The 24554-nt window shown below is 45.2% G+C and overlaps 1 protein-coding gene across 3 annotated transcripts in view; it reads right to left on the bottom strand.

Annotated features, from left to right (window-relative positions):
• ULK1 (unc-51 like autophagy activating kinase 1) overlaps nucleotides 1-24554 on the bottom strand; it is a 76368-nt gene that overhangs the window by 15859 nt on the left and 35955 nt on the right. For 2 of the 3 annotated variants that reach the window (XM_005524346.3, XM_014253856.2), the window contains exons 11-19: nucleotides 21873-21955; nucleotides 18951-19001; nucleotides 12555-12643; nucleotides 10321-10486; nucleotides 9025-9085; nucleotides 8638-8727; nucleotides 4459-4584; nucleotides 975-1126; nucleotides 68-151 (exon numbers count right to left, since the gene is read on the bottom strand). In XM_005524346.3, coding sequence (XP_005524403.1) covers nucleotides 68-151; nucleotides 975-1126; nucleotides 4459-4584; nucleotides 8638-8727; nucleotides 9025-9085; nucleotides 10321-10486; nucleotides 12555-12643; nucleotides 18951-19001; nucleotides 21873-21955 — 902 coding nt within the window. The remainder of the gene's footprint in view (nucleotides 1-67; nucleotides 152-974; nucleotides 1127-4458; nucleotides 4585-8637; nucleotides 8728-9024; nucleotides 9086-10320; nucleotides 10487-12554; nucleotides 12644-18950; nucleotides 19002-21872; nucleotides 21956-24554) is intronic. The other variant, XM_088064799.1, reaches the window with a different exon arrangement.

Raw genomic sequence — 24554 nt, 5'->3', positions numbered from 1 at the left:
TAGAATGCCCTGAGACAGTTCTGCCTTTATCCATAGGAATAACGAAGGGAGGCAATGACCAACACACCAGCAGCAGGAACACGGTTTCTCACTTCTGCTCCAAGAGAAGACGGGATAACAGTCTGGCTGGGCTGCTCTGGGATTGTTCCAACTGTGAAGAAATTAAATAAAAATAAGTTAATTCAATATGAAGTTTTCATAGGCAAGAACAGCACTATGCACCACCTGTTTAGAGAAAGATGCCAGTTATCTCTTCCATCTTCTCAGCCCTAGCTGTGTGGTGAGAGGATCCTCAACTTCTGTAAAAGGAGGTAAAAAAAACCTCTGCCTGGTATTATTTTAGCAAGTTTTAGTCTGACTTTACAGTGATATTAGTTCAGAGGAATAGAATATGAATATTCTGTATTTCCCCATCAGCAAGGACTAAAAAATACAGGATTGGAGACACCAGGGATATAGAACAACTCATTATATCAGCGTGTTCTTTTACAGAAAACAGCAAATTGCATCCACTGCACATTGGGGTTTCTCTTGTCTCTTTCCACTTGAAATGCTTGTTAGCATCTAGATCAGGTTAGCAATATTCAGCCAAAACTTTTCAGTCTGGAAGTTCAAGCCCTTTCAAAGCTGATCAGAATTCTGCTTTGGCAATAATTGGCTCACATTTGTTCTCACCCCAACCCGAGCCAGTAAAAAGACACTTTGCACTTACAGACACCCTCTTCTGAGGGCAGCAAAATGTTTGATGCAGGCACCAAAGCAAAACTTGCCTCTCCTGGGGCTAGCAGATATTTTTCTCTCTGTTTCACTGAGGTCAAAACACTTGTCAAATCATCTGTGGAGAAGAACCACAGGGGAACACAACAATCTCAACTCTCTATGACCTGGCGGCTACAACTGGTCAAAACCTCCCTCTTCACAGGAAAGAGGCAAATGATTTTATTAGGACAGCAATGTGCCAGCTGACATCTTACCTTGTGGTGATGGCATAAACGGCTTGGCACCACCAAAGGAGAGCTTTTTAGTGCTGGGCACGGATCCATGCTCTCCAGGATAAGGAGGGGAAGCACCAGTTTTGGGAAAACCAAGAGGACTTGTACTGCTGGACCTCCGGACCGTACCAGACCTTACAGGAAACAAGAGAAGCACACAGGTTACTCCAGAGGCCAGTACAGAAGAGGAAGGAGAACAGCATCACCCAACACACACTCAGTTACTCTCATAAAAGCAGAGCTTCATGACTGTTCATCCTGGATTAAAATCCCACTGTTCTAGGACTACACCGAAAAAATTAAGATGATAATCCTTGTTCTCAAGAGTTTTAATTCAAATTAATAAAAAGAACAATCGAGGTTAGCTTAGCTGCAAGCAGGACAATCATTTCTCAGAGACACTGCAGATGCTTGCAGGACATCAATCCTGAACAAGTCACAATTTCCTATCTTGCCATGTCCAAGATGTTTATGGTAGGCAGTGTCTCTAGAATGCCCTGAGAGGGCTTTATTCAACCTTCAGTCAGAGCAGCCTTTAGGCAAGAAAGCTCTGGGCTCAATGCCGAGGCAAAGTGTGCCAATGCACTGCTCTGCAACAGAGCTTGGACTCAAATCAGGAGCTACAGAGCAAAACAGCAAAACACAAGTGTGTGGCAGTCAGATCTGAAACACTTCACAAATACCCAGAGGAATTTGGGTTTTTGGGTTGGACAGTCAGAATTGCCTGTCTCAACGCCTTCAACTCCTTGCAAAGGCTCAACTTAGGGAGTTAAAATTAATTTGTAAAGCCCACACATGCAGGAACATTGAGTATTAGCCAGTGCTAAAATGAAACAGAAGAGGAAATACGTGGGAAAGTGAGTACATCCATCAGTCTGGAGAGAGATGGGATTATTGCATACTAATTATTTCTCACCATGTTAATCTTTTCACCATCATTAAGAACACACAACCTAAATTGCAATGCCATTCTGCCTCTACAGGATCCTTCACTAACATTCCCATTACATTCCTCCATATAAGGACACAGTCTTTTCATCAAGTCTTTCATTCTATTCTCAACTTGGAAACATTTTTTCTCTTGTTACAAGGACATTTGTCTCAACCAGTAGGTGTTTTTCTGGACAGGAATCAATGACTGCTGAAAAAAACCCTCTGTGCTTGAGCCACTGAAAGATGCTAAGGTATCCTGCCTGCTCTGCCAGGGATGTCCTCATGTATCTGAACAGAAGGAACAAAGGGTGTGAGGAACGGCAGAATCATCCTGATGAACTGTCAGTAAATCTACTCAACAATAGTTCTAGGTGTGTATTTCACTTTATGCCACGTTTTAGAAAATAAATACATTTTAAAAAATAAATCTATTTCAGTAGTTGATCTGCCAGCCTCCCTGCCCCTGTTCAATGTGTTACCACATTCTGCAGCCAAGTAAATCCATGCTATAATCACATGCATGGAAAAAAGGAAATACTTGAAAATTTTAACCTAAAAATCACTTCTCTTCAGGTTGCTCCAGATTCAGAGGCTAATGCTCATCAAGTGCCTGGCCCTGAAGCAAAATGAATTTCCAAAGAGAAAAGTGAGAAGACACCTAAATATTCAGTGGCAGAAAGTATTGCCCTGCCATGTTTTTAATTCTCCAGACCATGAGCCATGCAGAAGGCTGAATTTTATCTATCAGGAACTTGCAGAAGAAAACCACCAGGTGACTGCTGCTGCTGGAAGATGTGGAATGTCAGATGCCACCCTAGAGACTCGGGGTAAGCCAGCAGATGAGCAGGCCAGGTGATGTGGCCAGAGGCACATACATCTAATTAGCACCTCACCAAGCTACACATCTGTCCACAACCACACCACAGTTCACAGGCACACAGCAGCCAGTCAGGTGACAAGGGGACATTTCTCACACACCAGAGTGTACGTCAAGGTTTGCAATCAAATGACTCAGCAAGCATGACTCTGCACTTGGCCTGCTTGATACACCTGATGGAAAAGTGGAATCACACACTAAATGCCTGGTGGAGTTTTCTCCTGCCATTCCTGAAGGGTGTCTACTGAACCTGCTGATTAGAGGAAGTGATGGCCAGAGATAAGTATGGCTTCCTGGGGCAGAAAAAACATGACGCCAGAGATGCTGAGAAGATGCTAAAAGCAGCCTGTGAGTCACCCTGATTGGGCCCATTCCTCGAGTTCCTGTGCAGGGACATGCCAATCTCAGCATTACACAGAGGTGATTAAAAGGAGCAAAACATGGCAGTTTGCTCCTTGACTGTGGGCTGTGAGCCTCAGCTCAGCAGCCCATCACCAGGTCTGGGGTTGGCACAGCACCTTCCCCAAAGCTCTCTCTTTATACTTCACAGGGATAATCAGGACTTTTGTGAGGTCCAAAACCAACAGCATCCACAAGTTTTGCTGTCAAAAACACAAGGCACTTAGGAAACAGGACATAGTTTACCACAAAACCTGCCACAAACTCGAAAAAGTTAACATAAAACAATATTAAAATTACAGTGACACAGACCAAGCTTTCTGCTAATCCCTGTCCCTGATCAATATCAGCATATCGTGTCTCTGTTTCTGGGTCCACTTCAAATAAGCCTTATCCTGAATTAGGCTGGCTGAAGCCCAAACTTAGGCTGACATAGGTATTACCCTACTTTCGAAATCTAAACTTGAACTAATCCAGATACCAACACAACTCATCCTAGAAAAGACACGACACCTCCTAGACACTTCTATTTGAGTGCCCCTGTTGCACAAGCTCCTTAAGATCCTGTATTGGTCTCCTTCCCAGTCTGGGCTGCTGCTGCCAGCCAGCAACCATGTGTGAGAAGAGATAGAAGCCCTACATGTCCTGGATGTACCAGGCATTACCTCTGAACTCAGAAGGTCAGCTGTCTGCTGCAGACTTGGCGTCAGGGTCTTCCTGACAGCCTTCAGAAAACATGCTCTGCCTCACGGGCATAAATTGCTCATGACTTACTCAGTCCTGGCTGCACAACCACATTAATATGCAACTCGTGCACAACACATCATCTATGGCATTACTGGTTACAGGAACCAATTAAGGTAAAGTCAGGTAGGTTCTGTACCCCTATCCATTTTAGTTGTTTATCTCAAATTTTCCTTTTATAAAAGCATCTGCCAGATGGATGGTTCTTTCTGCCTGGACACTTGGACACCCAATCCATCCATAGCTGGCATGGGAAAAGCTGTCAGACTCAAAGTGGCTCAGCCTTCACTCTGAGCTGACAGGAGCTTTCTCACATAAAAGCACATAAAAGGAAAAAATTATAGTGCTAAGAAATAAATCTCAACACCACCACAAAAACACCCCAAAACACACCACACTGGCTCCCTACAGCGAGGGGGAGAGACTAACACACAGGGAAATTTATAGAGGTACAGAAAGTAAAGTCTAGAGCGCTTTTTTTATAAATCCCCTTGTCCCAGCCCCAGAACTTACCGGGGAGAGGAATACGGATTGGGAGACTGCAGGTTCTGCTCGATCCGACGGTAGTTGTGGATTTGTGTGGGGACTGGGATGGGCACAGAGTGTCCGTACTTGCTGCTGGAAAACTGCCCTGGCCGGCTGTGGAAAGGAGACACACAGAGACAACCTCCTGTAAGGGCTGGGCCTTCAACAGGTAATTGGAGATTTTATCTTTATGAAGCAACTGCAGGAAGGGAGGGTCCCCTGGGCTGCTCTGGGGCTGTGGGTTTGCACCAGGAGGTGGTTCAGAGTCATATCAAAGGGAAGTGGCACCACACATCTCCTGAAAGCAGGCACCTTTCCTCCAGCACCATTCCCACCCACAGCCTGATGTTAAAACCTACACCCAAGCGCACCACTCCCTCCAGGAAAACCAGAGCCCTGCTATTTCAGGCCATGGCTGGCCTAGTTTCCAACAGCTCAGATCCACAGCCAAGCAGGCAGCACTGGGCAGGGGCTAAACATACGTGGCTCACAAAGGACACCGGCACAGACTTTGCTGACAAGAGCTACTTGTGATTGACTCATGCAGAGGCGCTGCTGCAGCCACGGCATCTCCATGGAAGTCTCACACCACGAAGGGAATGTAGTGGTGTAGATCAGAGTATTGGCAAGTTAACTACAGGGCAGAGAAGGCAACTAAGGCAACTCAGGGGAAAATGAATTTGAGGGACAGGAGCCGGTATCTATATACCCATCAAGGACAAGATAGAACAGCACCATGTGCACAAAATGGGACAAGTTCATTCTGCAAATTTCAGGGTCCTTCCATCCAAGCAGGTTAACTGGCTCATGTGTGATACCTGTTCCCCCAGGTTACTCTTGGCCTGTCCACCAGGCTACACACATACCCAAACCCCAGGCTGTACAAAACCTATGCAAATACCACATTTTACTAAGTAGCCGCCTAAAGTCTTTTCCCAAAAGCCCCAGAATTCCAGGATTAATTGCCATGGCAATGCTATTTACAACTGCCAACACCAACTGCAGGGATGTTGAACAATTACAGGAAGATCTTATTGGTAATGAAGGCTTCTGCAATCTCCCTCATTGTCAGTCGAGGACACACACCTGGGTCTGCCCCTGACAAGCTGGAAGCATCACTCCTTGGGGTCTAGAACTTGGAATGGAAATATTTTACATGACATGAAAGGATATATTCAATTCAGCAAGAACACACACGTGTGCTCAAGGGAAGAAAGAAGAGTTTGTGACTTATTTGGCAGTTCAAAGCGTCCCATTACAAGAATTTCTGTTTTGAGGAAGGTCATAGCATTCTGTGGTTTACAGTGACAGCACTGAGTAAAGCTGATCTGCAGGAAAGTGTCTGCACATCTCCACAGAGTGCATGTGAAGACACTCCTTCATCACAGGAGAGCCAAAAAACTGGAAGAGATCTTTCATCAAGGCTGAATGATCAAATGATTCCGATCTTTTCATTCCTCTCTCAACTTTTTTTAAGTTCCATATATTCTTCCTTGTGTGCTCTTATTTTTTCCACCAAGAAACAGACTCTTTATTTCCTATTTGTCTCCAAAAGGCAGCATGGATGCCCTGATTCTTCACTGACACACAATAAAATAAAGGCATTCAAGGTTTCCAGTGGCTCAGCAAAAAGGTGAGGCTTTGATGTATCTGCCTTCCATGAGTACTAAACATGGTGTTGTGATAGACATAAACAAAATAAAGCTTTAGCAAGAAATCTGAAGGTTCACATAAACCTTGTACTCACTTTGAACATACATTTCAAACACTACCTTTTCTATCTGGTCAAAATTCTTTGTCAGAAAAGAAGTTCTTGGGAAAAAGGATCTTCCCTCTCCCCAAGAGCTTTATCATTTCTTTCACATGGTGGGGATTGAGATCCTCCCACTCCCTAAGAGTTACTTATTTCCTTCACATGGTGAAAGTTGCAAAGGAAATTATCCAAATGAGGTGACATACATTAAACCTGCTAACTGGCCTCAAGCCCTAAAGAATGCAATTGACCATAAACCTGCAAAGTCCAAGAGATAATATGAGAACAGGAAATTTAACTACTTGTCAGTAATTAAAAGCTCTTTGAAAACAGTATTAAATCCAGTGCTGTGGGGTACATCCAAGAAATTACCTTTCATTAGACTTAGGAAGCATCTTCAAGGAAGCATTTGAAAAAAAGAATTTAAAAAAAAAGAGGATCAACTATTGGCATGTTTTAATTCTGTCCAGTTCTTAACCTCTTAATTAAGAACAAGGAGAGTTGTCCTAGAGCATACCATGACATCCTGTGGAAAACCCACTGCTGGTCACTCTGAAACAGCCCTTGTTTTCTGTCCCAGATGGACAGCAGCCAGCATCGCTTGCTAGCTTGGAGCCACACATGGAAGGGAGAACTGCTGCTTCCAAGTGAGCAGAGAGAGGGAAAACCAGGAGTCCTCTGCACCAGTGGAGCCAAGTGCTGAACCAACAGGTCTCGTGCCATCCACAGGGAAGAGCACTGAAACCCAGTGAGGGCACACCTGGGTGGCACCAGTTCTGAGCAGGGGACAGATCATGCTTTCTCCTCTGCACTCAGAGTGACTGCTCCAATCTTTCACTACTGATGTCTTACTCCCCATCCTGAACAGCACAGGAATGAGCTTTTCTGTGTTACTTCAAGGCAGATAGAAAAGTGGGAAGTAGCACTAGAGGGTTTGGAATCTGCTCCACAGAAGTTGCTGAGAATTGACAGGAAAGACAGTGAGAGTGGAAACATGCTTAGATCAAAGCCTCTGGCATTGACTGGCCACTCTGGGATCCTCTAGAAAATGATGAGGCCAGTTTGGTGAACACTGAGAAGTGGGCAGCATTTGTGGTCAACTTCCATGAATTTTCCCTCACTGCTGCCCAGAAGCAAGGCCAAATCCTTTAACAGAGACTGATCTCCAGAATGCAAAGGAATCAGTTAAGGAATAAGCTGTTAAAAAGCTTAGCAGGCGATGGCATAAGAAGCCTCATGCAATTAAACTCCACACTGCGGTACACGCTTGCCAATTAATCTGATCATGTCAGCAAGGCTCTGAGCTATATTATTCTCTGTTAAATTTGTATGCTTTGAGGCTATGTTTTGTCATTTTCTGGGCTCTGTTCATGTAACAAATGTGTTCAACACACAGCCCAGGACTATATTTTCTTCTTAGAAAAGATTTTAGGGTCATCCGTCTCCCAGTGTGAAATCCCCTTAAACCATCCTCCCCCTGACAGGTGCCACATTGACAGAACAGAAGATGAAAGCTGTCCTGCTTCCCCAGCAGGCAAGAACAAGATGGGAAGCAACACCAGCAGTTCCCTGCAAGCCAAGCACATACCCTAAAGCTTCAGGGCCCAGAGTCAAGGGGATCACCTTCCACAGATCATTAACACCATCAGAACACAAAAGCGTCTGGCCCCAATGGGCAGCTGGTGCTGTTACATGTGGGCAGCTGTCACCTACAACACTTCTAAAGGCCAAAACTGAGTTTAGAGCAACTGGTTTAGTTGGAATGAAACCCATGACCATGCCTGTTTGCATATGTTCCTCCTACTCCTGCATCCCTCACTCGAAAACAAGGTCCAGTATCAGCATTACTTTACAGAGACACAGCACAAGGAGCTTTTCAGCAAACCACAAACAACTAAACAGGCCCTCATCTGTCCTTCAGCAGCAAGGGGAGATGAGCAACACTCCCTCACACTTGCCCAGTAACTCAAGTCCATCCTAACTTCAGCCTTGGATGAAGTGTTCTGCTCTAATTCACTGCATGAATTAGAAACAAGAGTGTTCAGCTGGAGTTCTCCCCACCTCTGAGGGCAGGGCACTGGGGGGACAAGCAGCACATACGTGCCAGTGGAGTACATTTACCGTCTGCTTGAGAACAAACCCTGCCCCTGCAGGGAACAGAGTTAATTCCAGCTCTCCTGTGTTCTCTCCCAGCCTCTCCTGAGAGCCAGAAGAGGGAGAGCCAGGCTTAGTAGTTGGGACTGATCAGTGCCCAAGGCTGGGGAGTTTCTCCTGGGTGTTTCTTGTTACCCATCAATTAAGACAGGAGATGTGGATCTTGCCCAGCACACCAACAGCTGTAAAATCCCCCCTGGAAGTCAGTGGGACTTCAACTATTCAGTGTTGCACAGACACCACCAAACAGTTTTTCTTACCTGGATGGGCTTGGAGAACTGCTGTACGGGGGTGATGGAGATGGTGTCCTTCCCTGGCTTTCCAAGCCTGCTGAAGTCACCAGGGAACTCCTGAGGAAAACAGAAAGAACTCAGCTGTCAGAGCCTGGGAACCAACCCTGTTTCCCTCCTACAAAGCACAGCAACAGAGCTGTGTCTGCCCAGCACCTCATCAGTGGGAGCTCTGGGGACTGTCATCCTGCTCCCACCACGTGAAACTGAAAGTGGTCAGAACCAGGCAGGTGACAGACATCCCTGAAAAAAAGGCTAACTCAGGAAATCTTCCCTCCCATCCATCAGAACACCACAGTCCCAAACACCCAGCAGGCTCCAGTGGCTGGCCAATTTCAGGTGCCTTGGTGGTCTTACCCACTGTACATCAGGCTGTCCTGGATTGGTTTCCCTCCTGCAGCCTCAGCAGTTAAATCACCTGAGGGACAAGGAAGTGCAGAAACAGATTAATTCAAAATAATTTTCATAAAAATCTTTATATTATAGCAATTGAGATTTTGTGTAGAATTTCCTGCTCCTGCAAGCCCTGCTGAGTTGTTCCTGAAGTCAGTGTTTTGCAAACCACATGTGGGCTGAAGCTGAAGTTCATGGTGGTTGCTGTGTAAGGATGCTGAAGTTTTGGGAAATTTAGGCTGAAAGCAAGTCCTCTTGGAAGGAGGCCAAAACCTGACAATCATTTGAAGCAACAGGTCCATGTCCACTTGGTGCAAGTCCCTGGCTGCTGTGTAAAAGTGGTGCAAGATACTTTAGTGCTTTGGAACATCCCTGTCCTCCATGGCAAAAATCCAGGGCAGCCAAATGAGCTGGCAGCTGGATACACAATATCTGAACACTGGGAACACCAGCAGCGCCAGGCAAGTGTGTACTGGTCCCACCACTGACTCCAGGGAAAACACAAGCTCCTCCTTATCGTAAGGGTTGCAGAGATCTTCCAGAGATTACTCTACCCCTCCAAATTCCTATTTTAATACAAGTGGTGGAACAGTGAAAGGAGGAATTGCAGCATTTATCACCACCAAGTTCCAACTCAGCAAAGCACCACACACGTGGGCAAGGTTGAACAATGTCCTTCTGCTGGTTATAGACTTGTGCATGGACATACTTAGGCATGTGGCTGAACTGAGGCCCTGGTTCTATGTACATCTGTATTTTCAAGCAACTCCTCAAATCAAAGTAGAAATACATAAAGGTCCTAAAATTAAATTTAGAGCATTTGAAGAAAAAACAACATATTTTAATTTTTCTCAGGGATTTTTTTCAAGTGTAAAATCCAGCTTGCTGGCTGAAATCCTGTCTTGGACTGTGATACTGAGTGAAACTGAAGACAGGATAACAAGGTACAAGCTTCTGTGAGAGAGAGACTTTTCTCTGTGAGCCTATTTATCTTCCTTTCCAGTTGGATTTCCAGGTTCAATCTCTTATTGAGGTCTTCAAGTAATCTTTACTCTCAAATCCTCTCTTTAAAGGTAATCACAAAATATCCTATGAAACTAGCCAGTGAGCCTAATGTCTCTGCCAGTTTGAAAACAAAACCATTCCTACTATTCAGTCAAAACAGACAAGTTTAATCACTCTTCCAACTTTTTAATATCTATCCTTAACATCCACATCCCCCTCTGCTCAGAATATCGGCATTTTCAGAAACCACCTTACTTGAGAACTGCGCTGGGACCATGACAAAGTCATCTGTGTCACAGGAGGAATTCTTGCTGCTGCTTCCTGCAGAGTCCTTGGATCCATGCAGAAACCCAGGAGAATCCTGGGTAGGAGATGCCAGTGCCTTCTCCTGCAGCTGCTGCTGCATCTCTCCAAGGGACTGCTAATTCAAGGAGAAAACAAACACTGGCTTCAGCACAGCTACTTCATCATTCTGCTCCATCCTTTAAACTGAGCTGTACAAGGCTACAAACAACATTTTGCTGATAAACCAGGGCTGATGGTTTGCCAGAAGCAGCTGTTCAGTTTGCTGAAAAGGAAGAGCCTTTTATGTCCCTGTCAGAGCAGCACATCTTTTGTTACACAAAACATACTTCCAGTGTGTCTGATGCTCCACAGCTAAGAAAAATTCACTTGAGGTTATTTGCATCCCTCTGCTGAGGTTTTCTGGATCAACCACACATTTTCTACCAACTCAGTATGGCTGGGAACACGAGAGGAGCTTTCAAAGATACTTTTGGTTGTTCTTTAGGTTTATGTTTTTTCTGTTTTGTTCTTAAACACAGAACCATCTGGTCTCTATTTGTGCTTTTGCAGCACTTGGTAACATGGAGATAAGTGTTCCTGACCTTCCAAGACCACCCTGTTCTGCTGTGCTGCTGCTAAGGAGCTAAAGAAAGGCCCAAAAGAGATTAAACTTTCAGCAGATCAACAGCTCACAGCTGTCAGAGGCAGGACAGCCCCTAAAAAGTCCCATTTTCCTGCTTCCTTCAGCTAAATGATGAATAGGCCACAATCCCCTCACATTGCAGACAGATGGAGGAGGCTGGATGGTTTAAGAAAGCTTTAAGGCAGCTGAACTGCCCATGGAGCAGATCACAGTCTTTATCCTAATGCATTTTCAGGCTGAGAAAGACTTGAAGCAGCTTTCACTTGGGCCTCGTTAAGACCTTACTCACCCTCCAGAGACTCTCCTGCTGCCCCTGTGGGGACTCCCTCTCTCTGCACACAGTACATACAGGTGGAAGGAATTTTCCAGCTGTCAAAGTTGTCTCTTTTCCACCCAAACTGTGAACTCTACCCTGCAGATGTAGCATTTTTTCCCAGACTGAGCCAGCACACTTTCATCAGCAAAACCTCCAAAGGCAGAGCAGGAGAGGTGCAGTAAACCCCTTATATGGGACCCTCTCCCAGTCTGGCAGTGATTCTGTACCATCCTTAAGCTTCCCAGACCAGGAAAGCTCAGGAGAGTGAGTTTGCTTTTCACACCATCTGCTCATTCCTGGAGTCTTATGGCCAGGAGGGCCTCAGCCAACCACCCTCCACTTCAGGCTGCAGGGAGGAAGCTCTCAGGGACACAGGTATGAAACATTCAGAGGAGAGCAGATTTGTCTTCTCTGCCCAGTTCACATCATGAGCACCTACACCAACTTTTGCTGGTGCCCCTCAGCCTTTCCCATACCAAATTGAGATACTTTGGCCCAGGGAAACTCAAAGAACAGGGAAAGAAAGCAGTCATGCCAGGAAGGAAAAAGTCCCATCCTTCCCTTACCAATCACACCACCAGCATTCCTGAGTTCAAAGTCAAAGGCAGCTTTCACCAAGAGCCTTCAAAAACAACCTTGCAGTTCAGTGAGCTGGAGGAATGTCACTTCACTGGTCACTTAAATATTCTGCCCTCCAGAAAAGTTTTCACCATTTTGAGTAACCGGAGAGAAAACCCATCAGTTCAGATCATCTTTCACGAGACCACTGGACTGTGGCAGGTCTGAGCAAACAGCTTTGCTGAATGTCCCTCTGTGGTGCTTGGACATGCTGGACAGAGGAGGTGGATATACTGCCAGGCTGCAGAGATGTTGCCTCAACACACAGAACGTGCAGCCAAGGAAGCAGAGCTATACCCTGAGTTAGCAACCAGTTTGAGTTCCAAAGAGCTTTCCATCTCTGCCAAGACAAGCTGGTGTCGTTCATACCAAGTTCTTTCATAAAGGCTTTTCATCCAACAGGCAATGGCACACTGAAATATGTCTTGGGGAGAGCCAAGATGTATTTCCTTAAGGTAAGCCAACCTTCAGGATCCAAACTCTAAACTGGAGAGAACACTGCACCAAGCCTAGCCAGAACTAGTGTTCAGTGACTTGCACCAGGAGAGTGCAAAAGCAGACCTCATTTCAAACACACAAGCAGGGAAACCATTAACATGAACAGTGCATCCTCTGAGCTGTACTTACAGGAGGTGATGTCAGGTGGGAAGTGGATGAGCTGCTAGAGGAACTACCAGAGCCAGAACTGGGATAAGAAGGCATTGGCACGGAAGCAGCTGAAACCAGAAAAAGAAAAAAACCAAAAGAAGTGGTTAAACCAAGATCAAGCAATAATAAAAAGTCTTCTTCATCTTTTCCCATCAGGTTTATCTCATGTACCATCGTGTGTTTCATGTATTTTATACGGTCAGTTAAAGGAGAACTAAAGAAAATCAGCATTCTGTTCAGTTATGTGATCCACATGCATCCACTCCTCCATGCACACTCTCACAGGTCTGAAAACTCCTGACCAAGGTCAGATGCCCACTCAACAGCTGACCAACCCAGGTAGCAAGATGGGTTTTGCTATAAAGAGCCTCCAGAGCATCTTTGAAAATGCAGGGAAAGAGAAACAGAAAAGTGAACTGAGTTGCTCATATCTGGGGCAGAAGCCAGGAGCTAGACCATACCCTGACAGATTCTTCTCCATGAGACCTCATGGCTTGGCACACATACATCAAATATTGGGAGGTGTGTGCCAAGTTAAACACATGCCTACTCAAAGCCTATGTGTTTGCCGTCCAAACAGCCACTCGGGCATCCCAGGCCACATGCTCCTAGCAAAAACTCAAAACACAACAAAAATCCCCCAAGGGGGTTTCCTCAAGGAAATAGTGCATTGCTTCCTGTAGCTCAGCTTGGTCACTTTTATAAGTTAAACAAGTATTGGTCATTTAGTATCTTTGTACAGAAATTATTTCCACAGCACAGGCCATCCCTGAGTCCTTTCCTTTTATGTTTTGTTGTTCAGTACAGGAACTGCCAACTTCATTCACTTCATTGTTGCACTGGCCTTTGTAACCCTCACAGAGGTCTAAATCTCACATTGAAAGCCTTGGTTAACACTGACCTTCAGGCAGAAAAGATGATTAAGGCATCAGGGGAGAAAAGAATATTTAACTCCAATGACTTATGCAAGTGAGGTTCAGTAAATAACAGAAGAGCTCAGCTCAGCCAAGCAAGGAGATGCTCAAAGGTAACTATGGCTGTTCAAAGGACTTTGAAGTAGTTAGTGGTTCAAATGCCCCAGTCCACCTGCACAAGACTGAACAGCACAGAAGAGCCAAAAATCCCCACTTCAAGGCATCCTGAAGTCAGATTTTACACTGGAACCATTTTGGTATTTGAATGACTTAAGATAAAGATCAGAGACAATGCTTAATTGAGGAGAGGAACACTCTGCTGCTCTTCCATTATGCTGGCAGAGAATTAGCACCTTCTATCAAATTTCTACTTTTACAGTACCTGTGCTAATGACTCCATACCTAATACAAGGGAGATTAATAACACCTAAAAGAAGAATGGTTCTGTCTGAAGTAAAACTACCTCTGTCATTAATCCCATTAGCTACTACAAAGTACTTACTCTATTCAACAGGCTAGAAAAATAAAAGTCCATCTCTCTGCAATTAACTGTTGAAACAATGTTCGAATGATAAAAGAATGGGAAAATATGCCCTTTAATAAAAGGCTTTAGGAAATCTTTCCATGCAGCCTATCAAAGAAGGTTAAAGGATGACTGGATCAGTCTTTTATCACAAAAAGAGCAATCACTGAGACACTGAATTGCTCAGTCTGAGAGAGATGTAACAAGACTCAACAACAGGACAGAGAGGCCAAAGCAGTGTAGACTTAAAATACATATTTTAATGTAACTGACCCCTTTAATAGTTTAAGCAGGGTCACTGTGATTTCCAGCCTTTGGCAACATTAACAAGTAGGAATCCATGGCAGTATGGTGGGGGGGCTGGACACACTTTTTAGGTTCTGCATCTATTCTGCACTAGATTTAGTGTCCTTGATGGGCTGTGTTGTTGTAACACACTGCCCTGGCTCCTGTACAGCAGCAGGGATGGAGATATCCCGAGGATGGGTGTTCTGGGAGGTCAGTCAGGGGCTTGGCATGGAGAGCCACTCCGCCCACAGCCAGCACAGCTGCTTCCCCTCCCCGTGCTCAGGGAACACACACAGAGGCCTGAGAACTTGCCTGTAAAATGAAGAGCTCTGTCCTGCCTCTATCAAGCTGCTTTTGATCTCTACAGTCCTCCCACAGAGCCTACAGAGCAATCCCTAGGACCTTCCCTATAGATTTAATACCAGAAAGGAGGAAAAAAAAGGTCTACCCCCCACTATTTATCCTGCCAGCTGCTACAGAACAATTGACCCGTGTACAGACAGCCCTTCCTGTTATGGAAGGGTGCTTTTAAAAAAAGATAAGTGAATTCTCTACTGTATCCACACATGCCTGCTGCAAGACTTGCAACACACTGTTCATTTTTCCTGGAATTAGTATTTTTGTTAGAGTCATTCCTAGTTCTCTCACAAGGTCCCCTCCAGCCTATTTTTGTTCTGTGATTATTGATTTAAATCTGGCTGGAATTGAGACACTTCTATTTTTGACTATTTGCTTCAGAAAGCTTTTCATTAATCAGGAGGGAAGACAAGCTGGCAGACTTTGCCATTATCATCTGAAACTCAAACTCAGCTGCATGAAGCACTCCTTTAGATACAACCTCTATTAATCACTGTTCTTATTTAAATCCCTTTGAATGCCCCAAATTCACACTGCAATGCTGTGAGCTCCAACTCAGAAGGTCCTGACACTCCAGACTTTGATGCATGTAGAACCATGAGGTTTGGCTCTGACAAGCCCTCTCTGACCTCCACATCCCTGTTGGGGCATTTTTTGGTGTCAGCCATGTAGGCCAGCTTGAAAGAAAGACACCTGCTTCCATCTCCTCCACACACCCAGGCACTCCCAGTTCAAAATTAAAAAGGGTGCAAACACTTGGCTCATCATATTTTCAGTTGAGTCTGAATGTGGGGAATGTTAACATGAATTGTAGGCCCCCACCCAAATCCAGAAATTGCTGGATTGTAATTGTAATGTAAATAAATCTGTTTTCATAATTGTCCTCTCCAACTTGCTCCAGCAACAAAACAGTCATCCTGCACATTGTGTAACCAATGCCAACTGGTTTCAAAATGGGAGAACTGGGAGCCATAAAGGCAAGTCTGTGCTCCAGCTGTGTGGATCCTGATACTGGATCCTATACTTGTAAAAATAACTTCTGACATATCATCCTACCAGGGGCTCAGTTGTCCTAAAAATATCCAACCCTCAAGTTTTATAGAAAAGCTTTATTTGGAATCTGAGTTCTACATACACTGGAGAGATGCACTTTTCTGATTATCTGGATTCAATTAAAACCACTCATCAAAAAGTTCTTTAACTGCAATCTCTGACAAGGCAATAAAGTTTGAGTGCAAACTCTAAAAGGAATTGTCCAAACAAACTGCTTTTTAGAGCTTAAAAGTCTGCAGCATCAAAATCTTTTATATGCATAAGTCATGAGGATTTTTTGATAGTTTTCACCTGAGTATTTTATGTACAGTAAGATTTAAAAGATGGCAAAAGTCAAGCTAAGCCTGACAGGTATTTCAGACACCGAACCACCCGTGCACTTCTGAACTATAACTGCTCACCTTTCATCCCCTCTTAACTCAGAGTCAAGGAGGCAGCAGCTTCTCATTCATTAAAGGCAGCAGCAGAAAAACCTCCAAAATATCCTGCACGGGTACCAATTACAATGTGTTTATTGAGAGAAGACTTGCACAAGCATCTAATTATGCCTTCTCATGTGTTATTACTGTAACACACAGCCCCATACCATATGCTGATTAGACCTGGCTACAGACAGACGACAGTCTGACTAGACACAGCATTTTAAAGACTTTATTAATAAATTTTTACACATCTAAAGTACATGCTTAGTCACAGGTACAAAACCCACAATATAAAATAAATCATAAATAAACAAAAAAAAAAATAAAAATAAAGTACACCATCTTAGTTAACAAAGCCCAAATGCCCTGAACACAGTCTCCAGGGAGGGAGATGAGAGAAGGGATATGAAAACAACCATCCCTCAAAACAGCAGGGAAGAAGAGGTGCTTGTCATAAATGTCTTATTGAAAGTTTTTTGAAAGAAATGTTGATTTTGCTGAAGCATCTCAATAAACATGCAAATGTATTCCAACGAGGGGGATCCCCTTGCCTTAGCAGCTTCAAAATTATCCACCTGGAGAACGATCTACATTCGAGGACTCACCAGTTTTCCAGAATTCCAAAGCTACATTATTTTAAAAAAACTCAGATGTGAATGACTTAGTGGTAGCTAATTATCAGCTCTCAAGGAGAGCAAGAACACATGGCACACTGTTCCTTCCCCAGCTCTCCACTGCAGGTCTGAGGGCTCTAATTCAGCCTGAGCATGACCACCGTGATTCAGATGCAGCTCTTCTTCCCTTTGGTATTTCCTACACTTGTGATGCTGAGCCACATGTTGAGATGAAGCAGCACAGCAAGGTTTTGGACTCACCCTAGCTCTGCACACAGAGTCAGGGGAGCCACCCCCTGAGAACTACAGCCTTGCCAAGACACATTTCAGCTACAGCCATGCAAGGGTCAAGCCCACTGCCAAGCTAGACAGCATTCCATAAATCTCAGGTGAGGTTTTCTCATGGAGATCACCATAACCTGACCTTTGCTGACACACTTCTCTCTCCTATCAGAAATCAAAAAGGCCACAGGCAGCCTTTCTCCTCCAGGCTCTTCAGCACACTTCCCCCAGAGGCTCTAAACCATCGCTGGCAGTAGCAGAGAACTCACAGCAGACTAAAAGAACTCTCTCCTCCACTAGCAGATTTTTGTGCACCACAATTTGAACATCGCCAGCAACAGGTTGATATTTCTCCCATGCCTTCAAGACCAGTAGCAGTCTCTCCTGCCTGGAGAGGACTCCAGGCTGTGGACATATGTCCAGAGGTGAGGATCAGCAGGGCAACAGAGAGGTCTGGAGTTTGCATAGGCCTTACCTGCCTGTAAAGGTGCTTTTTTTCTTGGTCCTTGACCCCACACCATTAACCTTGGTGCAGCTGGGGGCAAAGGCTGAGCTACAGTCTCCTGCTCATAATGGCACCTCTGGTTCCTGCACAGCAGGTGTGCACAAGCTGGAAACTGGGGCCAAATCAGGAGAACCCTCTCCCGTTTTTCCGGGGTTTTCTGCTCCCCTGGCCAGTGAAGCAGCGGGACAGCCGGAGGTAGGAGATGAGTTGGTGAGCGTGCAAGAACATCCTGAGGGGGAGATCTTCTGCCCACAGGGGGATCAGGCTCCAAAGGGCTTTTCCCACACAGCTGCAGGACAGCAGGTGCCAGGAGCTGGGCTGGCTTAGGCGCAGCCCTGTATGGCCTGGCCCGTGTCCCAGGGCCGGCCTCACGTCCCACTGGCACAGGTGGGTTTAGGGCCCTGGCTGCTTTGAAAGCACCCCTGAACCAGAAGCGTCTTTTCTTGCCCGCAGGACGATCACCTGAGTGCACAGGTAAAACCTCATCAGGGACAACTCAGAAATCGGGGGCAGGAAAGCAAGAGAATGTCAGGAGTGATGTGGGCATCAGACAAGGTGTGTCTACCCATGGCACACATCCAAGAGGGAAACTGGGTTTGTGCTGGACATGTTTCCTCCAAGACCTTGCACTGGGCACCCCAAATTAGTCACTGATGAAGATATTTGGTGCTGTATTTACTCAGGAGATTAAACATCTAGGAGAATCCCTCCAGAGAAGACAACCATACGCAATTCCACTAACCCAAGTCTCTTGGCCAAAGAACTATGATGCCCCATGCACTAGAAGAAATTCTGAATTGTTTTTTGAAAACAAGCCTCTGAACCATAATACATGTGGCTGCAACTTTTCCAAAGCTTTGAATCAAAAGGAGGAAGAGAGAACTTGCAATGGAAATCTGTCTTTGTATTGGCCAGCTCCCACAGACTACCAACTGTAACCCTTCTAAAACAAGATGTATCAAGAACTTCGATGTAAATGATGAAACAAGATTTGGTAATCACAAAATTTGGCTTTTGCACAGCCAACCTGGCAAGCAGGGCCGAGAGTGCCAATTTCCACCATTCATTAGCCTGAATGGTCCTACAGGTGAGGATGAAAAGCAAGACCATAATTCTGTGTACCTACAAGCACTCCACTGGCCAAGCACTTCACACAAAGTGGCTGAATCCATTTCAAAGCTACATTTGCTTCTACTTTAGGTTTCTAAATATCCCCCTAATCATCTCTTTGAAGATAACTCAGTAAAATTAAATACATTTTGATGGCAAAACCTGGACATGACACAATAATAAACACTGAATCCCTGCCTAAATAACTAAGGAAACATAGCAGTATCTTTCTTTCCTTTTGAACTAACAGCAAAGGAAGTCAGGCCATGGTTCAAAAAAGAGCTGTAATCAAAAATGCAATACTTACATTTTTTCATAGAGGCACTTGCATCCAAGAATGGGTGATGGAAAAATTCATCTGAAAAAAATCAAGAACAATGACTCAGTGAAAGAAAATGACTGTAAGAAGTTTACCAAGCAGATAAAGCACAGGAAGTTACAGTGTTATACAGTGATTTTTCCATGCAACAATGGAAGCTGACTGACTATGGCTGCATATAGAATTGCTCTATAGAATACAAGCTGGAGACTGGATGCAGAACCTGTTCATGAAAAAAGGGTGGGAAATTAGTCGGATCCCTGGCTGCTCAGGATGGTGAGTCACCCTAAACGTTGGCAGCCAGGGGAGCTGTATTTATTACACTGCACAGCCAGTCACTCCATTGAACAGGAACGATGGACAAAAAGACTTCCACTGAGTGATCTTCCATGATGCACAGACTCAAACCCATCATGCAGAGGGCAGAAATGCACTTTTAATGGGCCACCCCAGAACCACAGCCCAGAACTCCCTCCCTTTCACATCAAACACAACTGCTGCTTCCTCCCCTCATTATGGGAATTCATTCTACACATACAGGCCAAGGAAAGCTTCTGTCCTGGCTTGCTGAACACTCTCTACATGTGTGCCTGTTCTCACAAGTAGCCACTTCTCCCAACTCCTTCATCTCTGATTCACTGCAGCTCTGTGCCAGAGCTCTCTCCTATCACCATCAGCAACTCAGTCTTTTGGGAGCGTCAGCCATGGATCAACACTGATTACTGAGCTTCAGCTTCTTTCCCAGAATGGATTTCCTGTTGCAACACCCAAGGTTTACAAACTTCTTCTGTAAACAGCTCCTCTTTGGTGACTGAGCTTTCCAGAAAGTAGTCACAGGGATTTTTGTTTGTCTGCTTTTTAACCTTCAACAATCCCTGTCTCCCCAGCCTCTCCTCGCCACTGCCATGCCAGGGTCCTGCAGCCAGAGCAAAGTAGCCTGGAGAGTAGCCCAGGACAAGGACTGGAAATCTTCAGCAGGGAAAGCTGGCATCTCACAGATCAGATCTGCTATGGATGGTGAACATCCCCATCCTGTGGGAGCTGCTCAGCTCCTGGGGTTTCCTGCTTCTTTGTCAGCCTGCTGCACTAGAGGAGGGTACCATCCCTCAGCCAAGCTGACTCAACTGAGGGGGTGGAAATGATGATTTCTTTCACTTTTCCCCCTCCCTGCTCCAAACTGCTCATTAGCTGTGCTTGCAAAGCAAAATTCAAACAACCCAGCTTGTAATCATCAGCAGGAAACTTGCAACTTGAAACCCTCCTGGTTTTCTTCTAGATAATCTTGAGATTGCAGAGAGCATCAGTTCCTGGCAGAACAGCAGCTGGGACACACAACAAGTAAATGAAGTTTCAAGCTGATGAGTTGCTCTTGTGTGACTAAACTGAGCTCTGTGGGGGTCACTGTGACGTCTCAAGGGTTTCAGGGAACAAGGAGCAGCAGGAATCCCTCTCCTCTGGGGACATGCCAATTTATTGATAAATACATGATTAAGGACAGGAGAAGTCTCACTACTGTAAGATGTGCTGTAACTGTTGTCCAGAGCGATATCAAAATCTTCTATCTCAAATTTCCAAGTGTTAGACGTGGACTCATGCACTCTGCTCCCAAGAGGTACAAAACTAGCTAATATGGGCTAAAAAGGTTTGCCAGACAATTTCTGACAGCAGGGAATCAAGAACCTCAAAAATACCTTCTTTTGAAATGCACAGCAGCATGAGAGTTCCACAGCCCAGATAAAAGACCTGCAGGGAATAACCCTGCCAAGTGATTCAATCCAAGCCAGGCTGTCAGGAGCTTCAACAACTCACTTTTCAAAAGGCTCATTCTCTCACTTTTACACTCCAGTAACCAGTCATTCATCACTGGATAACTATGATCAACCTCAGGTAATCCACAGATGCTTACGCAGCTGACCATCCCCAGAAAAGCTTTCCTGGTATCTCTAATCCAAAAGAATAACAGAGGGTGCAAAACAATTCCTCTTCATCACCTAGCATGTGCTGCCCAGGAGGAAACAACCCACCTGAGCAGACAAGCAAAAAAAAAAAAACAACCAAAAAAAAACCAGCAGAAAACCAACCCTCAAACCCCAGAAATATCAAGCTATTTTACCCCAAGTCTGACTAAAAAGCAGTAATCCTGAACACACACAGGATGTGTTTGCCTTTAGATGACCTGGTCCTTTCAGCGATTCAAGGAAAGGCTCCACCTCTGTCTGCTTTCCTCTGAGGCTCTTCAGACCTTTGAGCTCAGCTACAACACATCTGTGAGATGCTGCCAAGTCAGAACCACTGTGCTCACAATGATTCATCTCAGTTTTGAAAGAATTAAGACAAAAGAGGAAATCCTCATGTCAGCCAAGTCAGGAGACTGAGACAAAGGCTTGGCCACTGCCAGATTGAGCCCTGAGAAGGACCAAAGCTTCCTTCCACAGAACCTGGAAAGGAGGGAAGGGTCTGCAAGCAGCTACATCTCCTGGCTCAGATTATCACAGCAAACCCTGAGAAACAGAGGGTAGTGACTGGGTTGTTCAGTAAATGAGCACAGCTCACAGCTCTGGGAAGGAACTGTGACAGAAAAGCACAGAATCACAAGACACATTTTACCTAGCATTACACTTAACCACTGCTCAGAGAGATTATAAAAGCAGAAACCAGGAGAGAGAATGCAAGTAACAAACATATGCTGAAGGTGTGCCAAGTCTCCTTGGTTTACAGAATTGTACTGAAATCAGCACTGACCTTTCCAGCACATAAACTAAACCCCCCAAGATTATGCAACCCTTCAGGCACAGGTGAAATCCAGGTGTCTGGATGATTCTCCTAGCATCAGCCAAAAGTAGAAAGGCTTGTGCAGTGCCAAAAGACACAGAGACAGGCAGCAGAACTCAAACTGGGAGGAGGCCTTACCAAAGTCCATGCGGTCCTTGTGATTACGCTGCAAAAGGCCCAGCAGGAGCTGCCTCAGGTGGCTTGATGTCTCCCTGGGGATGCTAGGATTGAAAACAAAAGCAAAATAAGAGAGACTTGTGGTCTACTTACACTGTTTTTACATATTCAGAAGGCAACTGGCAAATGCAAACTCACTCTATGCCTGCTGGGCCAGGAACACCAGGAGCTCACTGGAGGGATGCTGATCAGAAAAAGTCTCTATTTTGCCTCTCTGGCTTTCACTCCCCACTGCCATTGTTCAGGCTACAGCTAATTTTGTTTTAGTAGCCTTTCCCATAAGCACCTGCAGATCCTTCCCTTCACAGTGTCATCCCTCTGGTGGCTCAGCTAAGCCCATTCCACTTGCAGTATTTCACACATAATAAATAAAATCACTCCTACTTGCTCTAATGGGAATAAGATCACTAGAACAAAGCAGTTTCCAAGGGGAAGCTTCCAATTAAGACACTGGTGCTGAAATGTATCACCAATTACTACCATTTTATTAAGGCATTTATTTTTCAGTGCAGCTTATGTAAGACTAGCAAGTAACCTTTGTCTATTTGCTTCCTTGATATACTGCATGTATTAATCAAAGGCCACTAAGACGAGAGCAACTGCCTCCTCAGCAAGCCAAAATTCCTGCAGTTATTACCTCACTTTTCAGCATAGTTAGGAAGAAAATATTCTTTTCAACAGCCTTTGAAACACAGAAGAGCTGGTAAAGCACTGTGCTCTCCCTCACCCCTCAAGCAGATGGGGGAGAGGCCAGGGCAGCTCTTCATAACCCCTGCAGATTGAAAAATGCAGGGAATAAATGAATGGATTAAGGAACAGAAAGCAGAGTTCAGCTCTTGCATAAGTGGATTCAGCTCTGCTGACTTCCCTCCATCCCCAGAAGCACTGCTGGGAGCTTTGGGCTGGGGCAGAGCTCTCCTAGAGAAGCGTGGGTGGATACAGCTCCTCTCGGTATTAACTCTGTTTATCATGGCTGTTCCCAGCATGACCCCCATGCTCTGCCAGGCTTTCCCCTCTCCCCATGCTGGGTCAGCTGAGGTGATGACATGTGTGCCCAGCACACTGATTTTAGCTCTCAGTGGCTCTGCACGTGGCTCTGGCATCAGTCACTGCCCTGAGGCCAAGCCTGACCAATGCTGGGAGAAAAAACCCTTCCTATACAGTCTCCACCAACATACCCTACCACAGACAGGCAAAAACAGAGGCTGGCCCAAAAATAGTGGGGTGGAAAAAAGTGTGGTAGCTAGCACTACCAGACCCCTGTTAAGAGAAACAGGAGATGGGAGGCAAGGTATGTGTTTACACGTGTCAGTACCACCCAGTTATTTTTCTGTGAAGCCCTAGGCCTTGCTGGAATTTGAACCCAGCAGTTCCAAGAACAGAGAATGATGGCAAGCATCCCTCATCCTTGTTTGTACTGGAGGAGTTGCTTTTCTATCCCTGATGCTAGAATGGTTTTGTGCACCTTCTTGGGCTGACACAGGAGGAGGCCACCTCCAGGACTCTGGAAGGGATGCAGTTAGACTGAGACTCGGGCAGAGCCTCCCATCAAAAGAGGTGTGTCCCTTGGAAGCACACTGTAATAGAATAACTCAAAGATACCACAGCAAACAGCCTCCTGAAAAATGTATTAGTGCTCGAGTCCTGCAGCCCTGCAGTGTTATCACCATAATTTATTTATCTGTGACACATAAAGCTCTCATTCAAAATTAGTCCATTTCCCAGCTATGACTTTAGCTTTGGCATGGTTTTAAAGCCAAGAAACAGGTACATCAACTCATGGACTTCAGATGGCACAACACACACAAAGAGGGTGCAGATTAGCAGCCTGTTTGTCTCCTCTTACACCTCCCATGTCTGAAGCACCAAGCTTTGTTACTCTACAGTATTATTCTCTAGGGCCATCTTTTTAAACATAAGCAACAAATCTGCCTCCTTGCCCCCATGACCTGGGATGTACTTTGCCATGCAAACCAGCACAATAAATGTTAATGATTTAGATCAGCACTATTAAAATTGTGAGGCCTTCAGGCTTCTCCTGCCATGGGCTCCCCAGAGTGCTCAGAACAGCATCTCCTCACCTATCTGCAGCAGCAGTGCAGCCAAGGACTGCTTCCCCACTCCATTCCCATGCCAAAACACTTTCCCTGGCCATGGCAAGGAAATGTGTGCCAGCCTGCATAGCCCCAGGGAAAATGAAACCAAATTGTGGCACTGCTGCAGTCTGAGAAGGAGGTCTCTGGAGTAGTTTTGTGTTTCATCCTGTGCTGGCAGGGCGCTCAAGCAGTTTATTCATGTTTACTCAGAAATAGCACAGATTGCAGCCCGTGTTAAAGAGACAAACTGACTTTGGAAAGGGAATTGTCATTTACACAAAGGCCAGTTCAGATATGACTTCCACAGTGAGAAAGACAACCAGTTTGGATCTGAATTTTGGAAGAATTCAGTAGTTCAAAAGTGCAGGTAAGTGAAAAAGGCAAATGCAGACTGTGTGAAGGACTCAAAGAAGGACTAATCCCTACAAGAACAGACATGCTCTCCTCTTACAGCTGAGTTTCATTTCTCCCCTCGCCAGCACCATGAGCCAAAGAACAGCAGGGCAGGAGGATCAACACAAGAAAACTTACTTGTTTTATGGATTAA

The sequence above is a fragment of the Pseudopodoces humilis genome, chromosome 20 (genome assembly GCF_049639895.1).
Source record: "Pseudopodoces humilis isolate 2021_Gansu_Grassland_sample_001 chromosome 20, ASM4963989v1, whole genome shotgun sequence".
NCBI lineage: Eukaryota > Metazoa > Chordata > Aves > Passeriformes > Paridae > Pseudopodoces > Pseudopodoces humilis.
Note: the sequence above shows the minus strand (reverse complement) of the source record. Positions and strands in the feature narration are given on the sequence as shown.